This window comes from Lethenteron reissneri, chromosome 53 (assembly GCF_015708825.2).
Source record: "Lethenteron reissneri isolate LAM-NWPU_2019-01 chromosome 53, ASM1570882v1, whole genome shotgun sequence".
Taxonomy (NCBI): domain Eukaryota; kingdom Metazoa; phylum Chordata; class Hyperoartia; order Petromyzontiformes; family Petromyzontidae; genus Lethenteron; species Lethenteron reissneri.
In genome coordinates, this window is record NC_083831.1 from 3,726,808 (window position 1) to 3,744,938 (window position 18,131).

At 51.3% G+C, this 18,131-nt stretch overlaps 1 protein-coding gene across 1 annotated transcript in view; it reads left to right on the top strand.

The window, feature by feature from the left end:
- Positions 1–393: 393 nt before the first annotated feature.
- Positions 394–18,131, top strand: part of LOC133356331 (mirror-image polydactyly gene 1 protein-like) — a 36,954-nt gene continuing 19,216 nt past the window's right edge. The window contains exons 1-5 of the mRNA XM_061573800.1: positions 394–733; positions 3,462–3,615; positions 5,300–5,405; positions 9,069–9,198; positions 11,259–11,292. Coding sequence (XP_061429784.1) covers positions 5,375–5,405; positions 9,069–9,198; positions 11,259–11,292 — 195 coding nt within the window. The 5' untranslated portion in view covers positions 394–733; positions 3,462–3,615; positions 5,300–5,374. The remainder of the gene's footprint in view (positions 734–3,461; positions 3,616–5,299; positions 5,406–9,068; positions 9,199–11,258; positions 11,293–18,131) is intronic.

Below are 18,131 nucleotides of genomic sequence, written 5' to 3' on the forward strand. Positions count from 1 at the left end.
GAGAAGGTCCAAGCTCTCACACATATTTCCCATCTCGGGATCAGCCGCTTTTCAGCAAATCATTGGTAGCAGTCGCCATCCTAGCTAGTACCGATGAACCAATTTCGGGCCTACGGCTCAACGGCTCATGGATGCGCGCGTGCTCTCTCGTTACGCAGATGGACGTCGCTGGCGAGCCTCGGGAAAAGTCGACGACCGCCCTCCGTCCGAGCGACGCTTTGATCGCAGATACTGCCACCACCGCAACCGCCACCACCGCCACCACCACCACCACCACCTTCGCGAGCGGCGACTCAACGGCGACGGCGTTCGGCGACGGGAAGTGGCAGGAGGTGTCGGAGGGCGCCACCATCGGCATCTCCGGCCTCTCGCTCAGCGCGCTCCCGGAGCGGCTCGAAGGGTCCCCGCGGTGGACGCGCGACGGCGCGGAGGTCGCCTTCGACGAGTCTCCCAGCGACGCGCTCGAGTCGCTAGGGTGGGAGACGCCGTCGGCGGGGCTGCCGGATTCCCGCTCCATCACGGGAAACTTGCCGAGGCCACCGGCCCAAGCGGAAGATTCACCAGAATTGCCTCGGCCGGTGACGCGTTGTCAACCGCTGTCTCGCGAGAACGGCGCTGCTGCTGCTGCCACTGCTGGTTCAGGTCACAGGTCACCGTGCGGTGATAGCCGCAAGCCCGATCATCGTGCCACCACTCCTGGCTGTGGCAGCGGTGCCGAGTACGCGCGAAGGCCGTGAGTGATGAGACGCAGATTTAATTGTGCACTGAACGGTTTTATTTACAAGCTATTAGCTCTTTTTCAGAAGCGACCTGGTCACAAAGGATAACTCAATGGAGTAATTTTCAGCGCGTCCAGATACTCTTAAAGCATGTTCTTAAATGTGGAGGGGTAAAACCGGATGACCTGGGGAAAACCCCCCACGATCACGGCCAGAGAGAGAGAAAGACATATACAGCAGCAGGCGTTAGGGTCGGGATGGAACGCACGATCTCCTGTAGACCAGGTGAGGTAGTTAACATCTCCTAGCCACCGTGATGATGATGATGATGATGAGAAAGACACTCAAACTCCAAATATACAGCAACAGGCGTTAGGGTCGGGATGGAACCCACGATCTCCTGTATACCATGCGAGGCAGTTAACATCTCCTCGCCACCGTGATGATGATGAGAAAAACACTCAAACTCCAAATATACAGCAGCAGGCGTCAGGATCGGGATCGAACCCACGACCTCCTGTATACCAGGCGAGGTAGTTAACATCTCGCCACCGGGTTGCGTGCTCGCCAGGCACTGTAAGGCACGGGGCTGTGAGGTGTAGCCTAGGATGGTGGCGGTACAGGTATGGATTAGTACACACAATGGACAGGAAGGACCAACTCAATGGGCTCGCATAATGAGCATGCATAATGCACGCTCACTCATTAGCCCCCCCCACCCCCCCACACTTTGCACAAGAAGAGCGCAGAAGCGTGGTCACCACATCTACGCCTCTATTTAAGGAACGAAGCAGGTGGACATCTCCACAAATATGGCTGTCACCTGATGAAGCTAGTTGTAATTACTAGCGAAGCGTCGTGCTCAGTTTGTGAATGTTGTGGCTTGGCTCTCCAAAACACCGGTGTGCTGTACTAGTATACTACACTACTACACTACACCACTACACTATACACTGCACTTCTTTTCACTACACTATTACACACTACACTATACACTACACTACTACACACTACACACTAGTGCTGTACTAGTGACGAATTGGCCACGTTCTGTTTACGTGACAACCCTTACTGGTTGGCTGTGTCGGGTGGTGGCGGGGTTTTAACGACACATTTATATATTCACGCGATCTAACGCCCCAAAAAAACCTCTATTATGGAGCTATGGATTCTTAAATCTATCCGTGCGGAGCTTTGAGTGTGACCCACGACCCCTCGTCGCACTTGGTAGGGTTCCTCCACGCGCTACCGATTTGCCTCCCACGCCACGGCCAAACATCCCGTGAATGGAACTCGTCGACAAACATCTCCTGAATGCAGCGGGGCGAGGACGACTCGACGATGCTTTTGTTGGTAGAGACTAAAACGACGTGGAACTCCATTGGAACTTCATTTGCCAGTAAAAATATGATAATTGTTTTTTTACCCTTCTATCTGGCAACAAAACTGACACATTTTTTTACAAGGAGTCATGTTTACATAGACCACAATACCTGCAATCATAATGCAAACAAAAAACATAACTCTGATAATGTGCACTGTCCTTGAAGTTGATTGGTCCACACCCGAGACAGCTTTCCTTAGAGCCTAGTCTCACATGGTGTTGGACCAGATGACGCCAAAAGGCGCACAACTCAAGGACAATGCACTATCAGAGTATGAGAGCTCGGGGTAAGCATTTACACCATTGGAACCTCATTTGCCAGTAAAAATATGATAATAGGTGTTTTACCCTTCTATCTAGCAACAAAACTGACACATTTTTTTCCAAGGAGTCATGTTTACATAGACCACAATACCTGCAGTCATAATGCAAAGAAAAAACATAACTCTCATAATGTGCACTGTCCTTGAAGTTGATTAGAAGAAGGCCCACCCGTGCCAAGGTTGCTGAACGTGGATATGGGGCCGTCCATAAATGATGTCACGCACCTGGGGGGGGGGGGTCAGACATTTGTGACGATATGTGACGAAGGGGGGGGGGGGGTTAGAAATGTGACGTCACATCAAAATGCGCAACTTTAAATAAATATAGACAACACGTTCTACTTAATTAAATAGACTTTTTAATAAATGTTTTCTCCTACAACATCAGAGTGCAGCGCCACATTAAATACGCACTACAATGACAATAGTTTAAAGCGATTTGAAGCATGTTTTATATTTCGGGGGGGGGGGGGTAGAGCTTTGTGACGTCATATTTGAGGGGGGGGGGTCTGACTTTTTGTGACGCCGTGTGACTGGGGGGGGGGGGGGGGGTTAAAAAATCGTACAAATTCGCGTGACGTCATTTATGGACGGCCCCTATGGCAGTCGAGGACCCGTTCAGGATATATCACTCGCCGCTGCTGTTTCAACCCCTGGACGAGAATTCAACTGCAATGGAAGTTCACGGGACGAGTGACCGTAGCGGCGCGATGGAAGAGGCGCCTTGTACATTCACATCGCCCTTCTTCCTATTCCCTTGTGGGGTTTAGTTTGCTGTCCCTAACCACCCCGCGCGCACCTCCGATTAGAACGGTTGGCTACGTACGGTGCGAAAGAAGTTCAACACAGATACGTACATATTGTGATGGCTATTCGAGTTCTAGATTTGAAGCTTTCGTGACTGCAAGGATTCATACTCTTAGGGGTTATTTTTTTTACCTACGTGACTTTACCGAAAAAATATTTTTTTTAAAACCTAAGAGCTATTCGAGTTATCGCTGCCGCCGCTGCTGCTCTTATCTATCTCCCGCCCAGGGCGCCTCCCCCCGTCGAGTCAGCGAGGAAGTCGGAGTTCCATGGAGCCCGGGCGAGCTCGGTGTTCTTCCGCGGGGAGTCGCTCCGCCTGGAGCCCCGCGGCCTGGAGCTACTCAGGGTGGAGTTGGACACCGCCAATGCGCACAACGAGGCGGTGAGCGTCCGCACAATCGTCTGCGTCATCGTCACCATCACCATCATCACTGTGATCATCTTCACTGTCATCACTATCATCATCACATCACTGTGATCATCTTCAATGCCATCACTATCATCATCATCATCACTACTGTGATCATCTTCATTGCTTTCACTATAATCATCACTACTGTGATCATCTTCATTGCCATTACTGTCATCATCATCATCATCATCACTACTGTGATCATGTTCATTGCCATCACTATCATCATCATCACTGTGATCACCTTCACTGTCATCCCTTACATCATTATCACTACTGTGATCATCTTCAATGTCATCACTATCATCATCATCACTACTGTGATCCATCTTCATTGCCATCACTATCATCATCATCACTACTGTGATCACCTTCACTGCCATCACCATCATCATCATCACTACTGTGATCATGTTCATTGCCATCACTATCATCATCATCATCATCACTACTATGATCCATCTTCATTGCCATCACTATCATCATCATCATCATCACTACTGTGATCACCTTCAATATCATCACTATCATCATCATCACTACTGTGATCACCTTCACTGCCATCACCATTATCATCAACACTACTGTGATCATCTTCATTGCCATCACTATCATCATCATCATCATCACTACGATGATCCATCTTCATTGCCATCACTATCATCATCATCATCACTACTGTGATCACCTTCACTATCATCATCATCATCACTACTGTGATCACCTTCATTGCCATTACTATCATCATCATCACTACTGTGATCATCACTACTGTGATCCATCTTCATTGCCATCACTATCATCATCATCACTACTGTGATCATCTTCAATGTCATCACTATCATCATCACGACTGTGATCATCTTTATCGCCTCTATCATTGCGGTGCAGGGAGTATCTGTGCAGAGCAGGAACTCTGTATTCAGCAGGGTGCTGCTGCTACTCTCTCTGAGTATATGTAGGTGTGTGTGTCAGGGTGTATGTGGGGGGGCGGTGGCGTAGTGGTTAGTGCGCTGCGCTATGAACCTGGCGACCCGGGTCCGATTCCCGCTCACGGCCAACACTGGTGACGATTATCTGAACCGGTCCCGGGCCTCCCCTAGGTCGACTCAGCCTCAAATGAGTACCTGGTGCGGTGTGTAAACATCGCCACTAGGGAGACAAAGGCGGTCGGGCGTGGTGCTGGCCACACACCCCTTCGTGTACCGTTCCGGCCTTCATAGGTGCTCGCTAACAGCACTTGCCCCTACAGTCTGTTAAGGCTATACGGGGGATCTTTGTTTTTTGTGTGTGTGGGGGGAACGGTAGTGTAACGGTTAGCGCGCTACGCTACGAACCAGGCGACCCGGGTTCGATTCCTGCTCACGGCCACCACCGGTGACGATCATTTGAACTGGTCTCCCCTAGGGGCCTCCCCTAGGTCGACTCAGCCTCAAAATGACTACCTGGTGCGGTGTGCAGTAAACATCGCCACTGGGGAGACAAAGGCGTCCGGGCGTAGTGTTGGCCACCCACCCCCTCGTGCGCCGCGCCGGCCTTCATAGGTGCTGCTTGCTAACGGCACTTGCCCCAACAGTCTGCCGAGGCTATACGGGGGATCTTTGTCTTTGTTTCGTGTATCGAGCGGGTTGCTGCCGCCTTCTTCTGCGAGCAGCTCCAGGAGAGGCTGCGGGAGGCGGACGAGGAGTTGTCGGCGTCGCGCTGTGGCCTGGAGCTCGAGGTGAAGCAGATGGAGGCGAGGGTGGCCGAGAAGGCTGCAGGTGACGCGCCGACTCCGTGTGTGGATTGCGCTGTGGGTGGGGGGGGGGGCGCAGTGGGTGTTTTGATTTTCATTTGAACCACGCAAGGTCTCCCAACTGAGTGACGTGCTTCAGGACCGACCCGGCTGTCACAAATGATGGCCCGGACGAAGCGGCGGCTTGTTGCGTGCGACTTTGCAGCAGCCAATTGGTCTGGATGCGCGATATGCTGAACGTGGAGGGACACACACGGAGGACCCGGGGAATAATCCACGCGAACACGGGGAGAGACAGAGACGCAAACCCTAAATATACGGCAGGCATCGTCAGGGTCGTTAACATCTTGATGTAGACTCCAAATATAGAGACTTTACGGTTGGGCTCGAACCCAAGACCTCCTGTACACCAGGCGAGGTGGTTAACATCTCGATTTAGACTCCAAATATAGAGACTTTACGTTTGGGATCGAACTCAAGGTCTCCTGTATATGAGGCGAGGTCGTTAACATCTCGATGTAGACTCCAAATATAGAGACTTTACGGTTGGGATCGAACCCACGACCTCCTGTACACCAGGCGAAGTAGTTAACATCTCATAGCCACCACGGCGCGCTGCTGCTACAGAACCTGCCCAGCCCGGTTCCCGCTCACAGCCCGGGCTTCCCCGTAGGTCAACTCGGCCTCAAATTAGCACGTGGTGCGACGTGTGACCATCGTCACTATGGGGAGACAAAGGCGACCGGGCGTGGTGCTGGCCACACTGCTCGCAATAGATGCTTGCCAACAGCCCTTGCCCGAGCAGTCGTGCAAGGCTGAATCAAGATTGAGAACGCATTTCTTTAAAACTGCTTTTTAAGTGTCTGGTTGTTTCCGTTCCCTCGCACCGACGATTTGCACGGTCGGCCACGTACGGTGCGAAAGAAGTTCAACGTGCGTGCGTGTGCACGTGACACCGTGCGTGGGTTGGTCGCGTTGGCAGCTTGGGAAGGCGGAGGGGGTGCGTAGGCTTCGTTCAGCAGTGGATTGACCATGGCTAATGATGATGGTGATTACACCATGGCTAATGCTGATGGTGATTACACCATGGCTAATGATGATGGTGATTACACCATGGCTAATGATGATGGTGATTACGGCTAATGATGATGCTGATTACACAACGTTTCTGCATCCGCACCTGTTTACCTATCGTCGATCCTGTAAGTCGCGCGCGGCATCTCTACCAAAGCCGGCCCGATCATCCTCATCGTTGTGAAAGACCCGACCCTGGGGTTTGATCTTCCACGGAGCTCGTGGTCTGCCCCAAACCGCATCCCACGACACAAACCACGGCAGCGATAGATAGACGCGGAGAGCCACAAATGGAACGTTCAAAACTCTCCGGCATGACGCGACTGTGGTCATCCACAACACAGGCGCAATCGTCACGGGCGCAATGCCCCCCGACCCACAGAATTCGAGGAATGTGACATCACAGCACCGCGCCCGTTATCTGCTGGGCTTGACCAAAATGAATGTGAAATTGCAGTCTCTGTATCCGCATCTACCATCAGCAGCCCATAGGAGCGAAGATTATTATTATTCCTGGCACCATCTGGTCGAATCCATATGCTGTCTGCCCCCCCCCCCCCCTCTCTCCCTTTCTCTCCCCGGCGCTAACCGCCGTGACACCACTGGTCCTGTCGTTGTTTGCACAACACCGCCATGCGTATTCACAGCCTCTCCCCGCCTCGTCTCCAATTCCTCTTTTCTCTCCGATGGGAGTCCAACACACACACACACACGGGCACATACACACACACACAACGGACCGAGAGAGCGAGGAGAGAGAGGGAGAAAGTGAGAGCGAGCGAAGCACAGAGAGAGATCTACAATGAGACCTCCCTCCCCCAATCTATCCCACACCGCCTCCCAAAGGCTCCGGTCACTTCCCCACACCCACATTTCAAATGTTTGTTTGTGCACTGGCTCCCGTCCAAATTACAAAGAGCCGGCCGGGTGAGCGCACAGGTGAGCCAGAAGAGCTCGGTCGAATTTTTTCCATCCAATCATCACCCCCGGATCCATCCCCATCCATCCCTCCCGGCGACTGCCAATGGCGGAATCGACCGAACGCACACACACACGGAGAGGGGGGAGACCCCGTGGGGAGAGCGCGCAGGGTTTTAGCGAAATCGCCTTTTTAATGCCTCTCGTTCCGCCGCCACTTGTGATGCCGACCCGGTCGGGATGCTATGTATGTGGGTACGTGGCGCACTGCGACACCATGGCTATTCAGCCTGACGCCTGCTTTATATTTGGAGTTTTGCGGTGTCTCTCTCGCTCTCCCCGTGGTCGCGTGGAATTTTTCTTCTCCGGGTTCCATCGGTTTTTCCATCCACATTTAGAATGAACATCACCGCGTTTCGAGTATGTTGGCCACTTTGTTGAGCTTTCATTTGTAGCGTGGTCGCTTCTGAACAATAGCTCTATGTAGCTCAGGGGGCCTTATTTGGTCAAATAAAAAGAGGTCGTTTACAAAAATTTTGGCGTGGACTTTTCGTGGAATGCCACGCTAATAGGTGGCACACACCACATCTCAACTAAACTTTTATTTTTACCAGGTAAGGCCCACTGAGCTGTATAACTCTTTCTCATTAGCAAACTGGCCACAAATGGTAGCTAAACGAATTGGCTTATCATCATGTGGAAATCTATAGCCGTAGCCGAATACTATAAACGCACGTTTGTTCTAAATGTGGAGGGAAAAACTGGAGGATCTGGAGGGAAAAAAATCCCACAGCGACCACGAAGGGAGAAACATGTCAACTCAAAATACAGAGGCGTCAGGGTCGAGATCGAACCCATGACCTCCTGTATAGCAGGCGATGTAGTTAACATCACACACACACGCACCCTCTCAAATGAACGCACTTGTATTGAGTTAACGGTGAAGATGCAGCCCTGCCATTGTCTTGCGAATGCCATTGATGGCGGAAGGGCCATCGACGCAATGGGAGCTTGAGGTGATGCTGATGGCGCTGCTGCTGCTCCTGTTGCTGATGCTGCTGCTGCTATCGCTGCTGTTGCTGCTGCTGATGCTGCTGTTGCTACTGCTCCTCTTGCTTCTGGCTGATGCTGCTGCTGATGCTGATGCTGCTGCATCTATTGCTGCTGCTGCTCTTGCTACTGCTGCTGCTCCTGCTGCTGATGCTGCTGCTCCTGCTGCTGCTCCTGTTGCTGCTCCTGTTGCTGCTGATGCTCCTGTTGCTGCTGATGCTGCTGCTGCTGCATCTATTTCTGCTGCTGCTCCTGCTACTGCTGCTGCTCCTGCTGCTGCTCCTGTTGCTGCTGCTGCTGCTGTTGCTGATGCTGTTGCTACTGATGCTGTTGTTGCTGCTGCTGCATCTATTGCTGCTGCTGCTCCTGCTACTGCTGCTGCTCCTATTGCTGCTGATGCTCCTGTTGCTGCTAATGCTCCTGTTGCTGTTGATGCTGTTGATGCTGCTGCTCCTGCTGCTCCTGCTGCTGCTCCTGCTGCTGCTGCTGTTGCTGCTAATGCTCCTGTTGCTGTTGATGCTCCTGTTGCTGCTAATGCTCCTGTTGCTGTTGGTGCTCCTGTTGCTGTTGATGCTGCTGCTCCTGCTGCTCCTGCTCCTGTTGCTGCTGCTGCTGTTGCTGCTGCTGCTGTTGCTGCTGCTGCTAGTGCTGGTGGACGAGATCCTGGTGGCGCAGCGACAGAGAGACGAGGCGATGCTGTCGCGGGTTCACACGGCCGAGGAGGAGCGGGAGGCGGCCGTGGAGAGAGCCCGACGCTTGGAGAAGGAACAAGCGGAGTGGGTGACGAACGCACGCGCACACACACACACAAAGATCCCCCGTGTAGCCTTAACAGACTGCCGAGGCAAGTGATGTTAGCGAGCGCCTATAAAACCCGGCACGGCACACGAGGGGTGGGTGGTCAGCATCGCGCCCGGCCGCCTTTGTCTCCCCAGTGGCGATGTTTACACACACCGCACCAGGTACTCATTTGAGGCTGAGTCTACCTAGGGGAGGCCCAGGACCGGTTCCGATAATCGTCAACGGTGTTGGCCGTGAGCGGGAATCGAACTCGGGTTGCTGGGTGTGGTAGCGCAGCGCGCTAACCCCTATGTTACCGCTACGCTTAAAAAAGACAAATATCCCCCGTGTAGCCTTAACATAATTTCGGGGCAAGTGATGTTAGCGAGCACCTATGAAGGCCGGAACGGCACACGACTCACACAAACACCACGCACACACGCGCGGTCACAAACCATCAGCCGGGGCAGTGACGCGCCCGAACGGTAGCGCGTTATATGCTTGCCTGCTGCAGAAGTTTGTGGTTCGGCCTCCAACGGCCGCCCTGGTGCAATTGCCATGAACTACTACTACCATACGGCAGCGCTGTGAGTCTATTAACCATACGATATTCACACTACTACGACGTACCGTCTGCTTCACGGAATGGCAAACACGTGTTTCAAATGTTGCATGAATCGTTGGGTGATAACCGCGTTGAGCAGTGGGGCAAGAGCGCAAATGACAAGAACCTCGCACGCATCAATCAACGTGTGTTGTCTTATGAATTAGGGTCATTGCCCGAAACGTCGCCTGTTATATATTTGTATTTTTTCCTTCTCCAAGACCGCCAAGTGTCACTGACGGCGGTGTCGAATTGCTAATGACACACGCCACTATTAATGCACGTACGTGCAGTATTGTCCTGTAAAGTGGTGATAGTTGTCTTCTTGGTTCTTTCGGTAAAGTCACGTAGAAGGGAAGTAATATAATAATAAAAATAAAACATAATACAATTTTTATTTTAATTTTAAATTTAATTTTATTATAATTTTATTATGTTTTATTTTTATTATTTTATTACTTCCCTTCTACGTGACTTTACCGAAAGAACCAAGAAGATGAATCCCTGCAGTCACGAAAGCTTTAAATCAAAATTGGTGATAGTTTCTTTACAGGAAAATCGCCTTATAATAAATAAGATCGGAGTAAAGCACCGTCCGCTATAAGCCCCGTGAGATTCGTGCGCAGGCCGCACGAACACCGGGGCACGTGGGTCGCATCTAGAAGCATCCAGCAGCATCCCAATGCCTTGCGCGATGATGCAACTTCGAGGCAGCCGTACGAACGCTTACTCCGACTCGCGCGACGTAGTTCTCTGTTCACTCGGTCGCGTTAATATCCAAATCGCATCTGCGTTGTAACAAAACAAAAGTGTTGCCTAATACGTTAATCGCGTTATATCCAATTCGCGTTTTGAAAACGGCACGCTGCGTTATAGGAGAACGGAGTGTACAGTCAAATATCTACATTCGCCAATTTTTCTATCGCTAAATTCGATTATTCGCGATTTTATATCTTCGTGAAAGGTAAATAAAACTTCCAAATTTATAGTTTAAGATATTGATATTGCTGTGTTTGTGTTATTGTCTATTTGTATTTATCTTCTTGGTTCTTTCGGTAAAGTCACGTAGAAGGGAAGTGATACAAAAATAAAAATAAAACATAATAAAATAAAATAATTCTCACGACGTTTCGGCCACAACGCAAGCAGCCGTCCTCAGGTGAATTATTTTATTTTATTATGTTTTATTTTTATTATTTTATTACTTCCCTTCTACGTGACTTTACCGAAAGAACCAAGAAGATGAATCCCTGCAGTCACGAAAGCTTGAAATCGATATTTATATGTATTGTACAATTTCATTAGTGTGTGGATGTTATTCATGTGTACAGCGCAGCATTCATGTTACGAAACATTAATTTTTTTGCCTCCCGTTATGTGCAGTGTGACACGGCAAAGCGAATATAAACATCGTATCCATTACATTTGCTCATTCCATTTCTCTCTTTTCAGGATATTTGATTACAATTGTGAGCAACTCGACTTGGTAAGTTGCATTGTGTAGGGCTTGTCTCTTATACCGTACGCACTTTACACAACACGATGTATTACCGGACATCACACCCCCCCCCCCCACCGATAAGATTAATTAAATAATGCAAAGGGCGCTGGCAAAAGTGCAGCCCTGATAGTGCTCGCTCACTGCACTGCTGACAGAAGAGGAAGCTGCAGAGAGCTCCTCGAGCCAGTATTTGGCCTACTCTTCCACGCCAGCCAGACGTCTTGGAGGAGGTAGGAGCACCATGCGACTGTGGCCACGCAGCCCAGGCTATGGAGTAAACCCACCCTCGTCTGCGGTCCTTCAACGGAGGAGGAGGTACAGCAACAACAAAAACTACACGAACTCGACTAACTCCTGAAGCCCTTTCCTCGTGGCTCGCAGCAGGCCTCGACATCGGAATAAAGATTCTGGAAAATAATGTGGCAGGCATCATCGTAATATCATCTGTTCATATTTACCGGTTGCGAAAGATCACCCTTTCTCTTCTCAGTGGTTATGCCTCTGTAGCAACAAAGTTCTCCATCTGACGCATTGTTCGACTCTGTAGAACAGGGGTGGGCAACGTCCGGTCCGCGGGCTGTACAAGGCCCGCGAAATCATTTGGTGTGGCCCTGCCAAGGCAACCGCAGGCGGAACTCGAAATCAATAAATCTAGGAGCAAACCTGGAAAAGCAGTTGCGAGTAGCAGCAACATCATCACCACCAGCTAACATCACACACGCCTCACCAAAGAGAAGCAGTTCCAGCCATCGCATTAGGGGCGAGTTAATTAAACGTTTGACCAAATATAACGGGCTAATTTTTAAGTTGATAATTTGGCATGGCCCGCGAGTGATGTTATAAATATCCAAATGGCGCTTTGCAGAAAAAAGGTTCTCCACCCCTGGCGGAGAGCAAGCGGTAAATATCTAGGGAGTTTCTCTCGACTCTCGGTGGCTTCAATTTAACGGAAAACAGATTGATGCAGAGGAGGAGGAGGAAGAGTGATAACGACAGGAACGAGCTCTACTGAAGCCATAATCAACGTTTTTGGGTTTAGATCGCGTTATTTATAAATGTGTCGTAACCCTCCACCACCCGACACGGCCAATCAGTAAAAAAGTGTCACGTTGACAAAAGACAAAATAGTTCACTGCTTTAGCCCACCGGTGTGTTGAAGCCACGACATTTACAATTTGAGTAGTACGATGTTTCGCTGGTAATTGCATCCAGCATCATCGGGCAATTCGCCAGAATGGTGAGGCTCTGCTGTGTCTCCCGTTCTTATATAGAGCAGCAGCAGGGTGACGTCATCATTAACTCATTAACGCGATCTTAACCCAAAAACGTTGATTATGAATAACATTGGTCGCGAAAGCCTGCTACGTGTTAATCTACTGAAGCCCTCTCGTCGTGGCTGGCAGTAGCAGACCTCGACATTGGCATCGTGCACACGGACAGAATAGAAATCCCCACACACACGTGAACCTGCCAATGGAGGAACTGCAGTATGGTTAACCCATTCACGCTGCCAGGTGGACAGAGGGACAAGGATTTAAGAAACTTGACCCCCACCCACATCGTTTCGGAAATGGAATCGAACCTCAATTTTATGGAACGGCGTTTTGTGTTTAGTTTGTTGTCCTGCCCCCACCTCCAATTAAGCACGGGTGGCTAGGCACGGTAGTGGGGGAAAAATTCAACACACATACATACATACACGCATACATACACACACACATGCACACACACGTGCATACATACACACACGTACACACATGCATACATACACACACACGTACATACATACACACATACATACACACATACATACACACATACACATACATACACACATACACATACATACACACATACACATACATACACACATACACATACACACACATACACACACATACATACACACATACACATACACCTACATACACACATACATACATATACATACACACATACATACACATACATACAACAACAACCGCCATTCGCCACTAAGTGGCGGTGACGTCACCACGACGCTTGTGCCAGGCCAAGTGCACCTTGAGGCCACGTGAAGTGTCGAAAGCCCGCTGGCAGGAGGTCACGGGGCAGACCCAGCAGGTGCCACGGGTCGACTGACCGATATGACATACATACACATACATACATACACATACATACACACATACATACACACATACACACATACATACAACAACAACAACAACCGCCATTCGCCACTAAGTGGCGGTGACGTCACCACGATGCTTGTGCCAAGCCAAGTGCACCTTGAGGCCACGTGAAGTGTCGAAAGCCCGCTGGCAGGAGGTCACGGGGCAGACCCAGGTGCCACTGGTCGACTGACCGAGATGACCGAGATGACTGGCTGATGCACCACCTGTGCCCCCTACTGTGCCAACTTGCTGTGCTTTAGCCACCCGGCGCTCCGCTCGTTGTTGTGAGCGTCGCTCCTCCGCCCTCCGTTGTTGTTGGAGGGCGACTGCCTCCAACTGCCCAGTAGCGTCCTTCACGAGCCTCCTCCACTGAGGCCGATCTTGACACCGCTGGTACCAGTCATCGGCAAGTCCACTCAGCTCCACGTCCTCCTGTACCACATCACTCCATCTCTTCTCCAGCCCGTGCCGCGCCCGTCTAGCCCCCTCGATCCGGCCGAACAAAAGCTGTTTAGGCATGCGGTGGCTGGGCATGCGGGCTACATGACCCAGCCAACGCAGCCTTGCCTGCCGGAGGAGCTCACTGATGGGACTTTGCCCAGATCTTTCAAGGATTTGTGAGCTCCTCACACAATCCAGCCTGGTTAAACCCAGGATGGATCGTAGGCAGGCCAGCCTAAATGTTTCCAACCGGCGAAGATGCTCCACCAGGGGGGTCCACGTCTCGCAAGCGTAGAGAAGGGAGGGAATGACCGTGGCCGAGAAGACCTGAAGCTTCGTGCGGAGCGACAGACCAGGTAGCTTCCACACAGCGTTACGCAACCGATGAAAAGATATTGCCGCTCGACTGATTCGGAGTGAGACCTCTGCTGATAGACTGGAGCCGGTCATAAGCACACTGCCCAGGTATGGGAAACTCTCCACTCTCTCCACAACTGCCCCATCACCAATTGGGAGTTGTGGGGGTGGAGTGTCCGATGGTACAAAATACCCAGGCAGGTGCTTGGTTTTGGTGGGGCTGATGGTAAGGCCCCACCTCTTAGTGGCACGCTCCAGTCTCAGCAGCAGCGCCTCCAACTCCTCTTCTGAATGAGCAGCTATTACCAAATCATCGGCATACATAACGTGGTTGACCAATAGGGAGCCATCCCTTGATCGCACCCGGGCGTCGATCAGCCTCCCATTATATCTGTACCAAACGGAAATTCCCCCGGTACAGCTATTGAAGGCTTCACGAACTACGCGGTCAAAATAGATGTTAAATAATGTGGGAGCCAGAGGACATCCCTGTCGCACCCCAAGGTGTACAGGGAAAGGCTCCGACTCCCGGCCACGTAGTTTTACCCGGGCCCGCTCACCATCATGAAGGTCCTTAATGATCGTGAGCAGAGGGTCAGGGACTCCGAAAGCACGAAGAACAACCCAGAGTCCAGTCCTACTGATGGTATCATAGGCCTTGACCAGGTCAATAAAGCAGAGATGTAGGTCTTTTTGGAATTCCCTACACCTCTGCTGTAGCAGACGGACAGAAAATATGGCATCTGTGCAGGACCGCCCTTTCCTGAAACCGCATTGGGGCTCCGCAAGCCCCTCCTCAGCGTGCCTAGCAAGGCGATGTTGAATAATCCTTGCCAGGACCTTACCCGGCACACTGAGGAGTGAGATGCCCCTGTAGTTGTTACAGTCTGTGCGGTCCCCCTTCTTAAAGAGGGGGACCACCAGGGCATCCTTCCAGTCCTGCGGAACCCGTCCAGTGGTCCAGACTGTTGTTATGATGTCATATAGGGCAGTCTGTGCACAAACGCCACCCTCCCTCAGCATTTCGCTTGGGAGATCATCTCTGCCCGGTGCCTTCCCTGGTCTCAGACTCCGGATCGCCCTCAGTACTTCCTCAACAGCTGGAACCTCAGCCAGCCACTCACAGGGGGTGACCTCTTCCAATATTTGAGGCACCGCAGCCTCAGCAGGGTTATCCCCACTTTGTGCCATGATGTTTTCCTGGCTGAGAGAATTTCCCTCCCCCAGGACCTCACAGAAATGCTCAGCAAATCTGCAAACCTGTTCCTGGGGGTCGGAGATTGGATCACCGTTTTTTTCCTCTAATGATGGTAATAGGTGTGGCGCTGCAGGTTACTTTTTTGATGGAGTTAAATAGTGATTTGTGATCACGGGCCACTGAGGCAGACTCCATCTCCTCAGCAACCCGCGACCACCACCCATCCTTACAACGCCTTACGGCTCTCCGAACTTCCGAGCGAAGGCTGCGGTAAACCTCCTCATTCTCTGACGTGGGATGCTGTAGGCGATGAGAGTGGGCCTGTCGCTTTTTCTCAATTAACCTGAACACCTCCTCTGTCAGCCAGGGTTTCTGGGGAGGTCTGGACCGCGTACCCAAAGCAGCCATTGCAGCTGCATGAGTCACAGTCCTAAACCTCGCCCATTTACCCTCGACATCAGGTGGAGTGGGGGACGATGCCAACCCCAGCTGCAAGCGATGATGAAATTCTCGCTTGCAACTTTCATCAGCTAACTGAGACCAGGCCACTTTTGGTTGGAATGGGATCCTGGGTGTACACCCACCACCGGAGTGGAAGAAAGGCAGGCGCATCTTACAGATGACTAGTCGATGGACAGAGGACAGATCAGCTCCACGGTAGGTCCTGGTGTCAAGGACATGGGTTCGCATCCGCTGGTCCGTCACTATGTAGTCCAGCAGATGTTCTTGCTTGGACCCGGCATGTATCCATGATGTTGTGTGGATGCGCCGATGCCGGAAGAGCGTGTTGGTAATTACAAGCCCATGGGCTGCACAAAAATCTAGCAGCCTCCTACCATTATTATTGAGCTGATCTGGCCCATGCCTTCCAATCACTCCAGACCAGGTGTCAGCATCATGACCAACTCGGGCATTGAAGTCACCCAACAAGATGACTCTGTCCCGAGTGGCCACTTTAGCCAGCACCTGTGACAGGAGGTCATAGAAAGCGTCTGACTCATCGGCTTTGCTTGCATCCCTCCACGGATGTTCGTCTTCGGTGGGGGCATAAGTAACCACGACCACCACTCCTCGCCTCTGGTTGATGGGAAGGCGAGCCCAAAGTATCCTGGGGCTTACAGCTTCCCACACCTCACCGCCACGCTCCCACGCCCCCTTCATTCTTTTGTTCAGAAGAAGAGCCACACCCTGTTGTTTGGCAGTCTCCTGCCCCGAGTAGAGGACTGTCCACCCCTCATGGTGGCAGGAGCCAGAACCGGTCCACCGGACCTCCTGAATGCCACAGAGATCCAGGCGGTACCGGTCCAGCTCCCGACAGAGGAGTGGCAGCCTCTCCTCCGCAGTGAGCGTTCGAACATTCCACGTGGCCATCCGCAATGGTTTTTTGTTGTTTCTGGAGGAGCCCCGAGGGTGAAAATTCAATCTCCTGGCTCCGCCAAATGGGGTTTGGCCAGGAGACGTCATATAAGCCTGACCCCCCGGGGCCTCCGGCACAAGCTTATTTGTTACAGGTTTATGTTTAATTCGTGGTTTAGTGGTAATGAATTGAAGGTGGAGGGGTTACCAGCCCCTCACACCCGTCCAGAGCCCCCGTTTAGCCACTGTGGTGGTCACAGACGCCATGAGGGGAGAGGCCAATGGGCATTGGCCCTCCCCCCACAGCACTGCCCACGACAGTGTTGCCCGTCCGGCACCGCGAGGAGGTAGGAGGTTGTTTTGCCGGACATACACACACACAGACACATACACACATACACAGACACATACACACATACACACACGAATCGGCGACCTCTGGGTTGCAAGTTCCCAGTGCGCTGCTAACCGTTTTCAACCGCCGTGGCAGCTTCTCATTTTTGTTTATTTGAACGTGCAACACACGTGCGATGGAAAAGGTGTTTTAGATTGATGAAAACAAAGAATAGGTTTTACCCTTTCCGGCAATTAAACAGGTGTTAAGAAGTCTAAACACCAAAATAGAAACCTTTTGCAAGGCACCAAGTCTGCATTGCCCAACCCGTACTTGTGGCAAAACAATGCAAATTAACGTGCTCTGATTATAATATATTCATTGTCTTTAAAACTGATTGACCCCCCCCTCCACCAGAGGTCTTCTGTTTACCCTTTTCTCGTCACCAGTGTCAGGCCGGAGAACAGCGCGCGAGGGCGAACAGTACAAAGTTGTACATTTGCCGTGTCCACTCTGTCCGCGAAACGGGCACACCACAGTTAATCGGTTAAGTGTCCGCACACCGCTTTCGAGATGTCCGGCCAGCGTGGAAGAGTAGGCCAAAAACAATTATTTTTCAGGAGCGTCTGCTCAAGTCAAGGGCCTCTCCGCCTTGCAGTGGCGCGAGCGAAACAGTTGGCAGGGCTGCTCCTTGACCTCCCCAAGCGCACGCACGCACATTCGCACGTGTACACAAAAAGATCCCCCGTATAGTCTTGACAGACTGTAGGGGCAAGTGCTGTTAGCGAGCACCTATGAAGGCCGGACGTGTACACACGCACACGCACGCACGTGTGCACACGCACACACGCACACTCACGCACTTGTGCACCCACGCACACACGCATCAATCGGTTTGCTTTTTTTCGATTTAAAGCTTTCGTGACTTGGTTCTTTCGGTAAAGTCACGTAGAATGGAAATAATAAAATAATAAAAATAAAA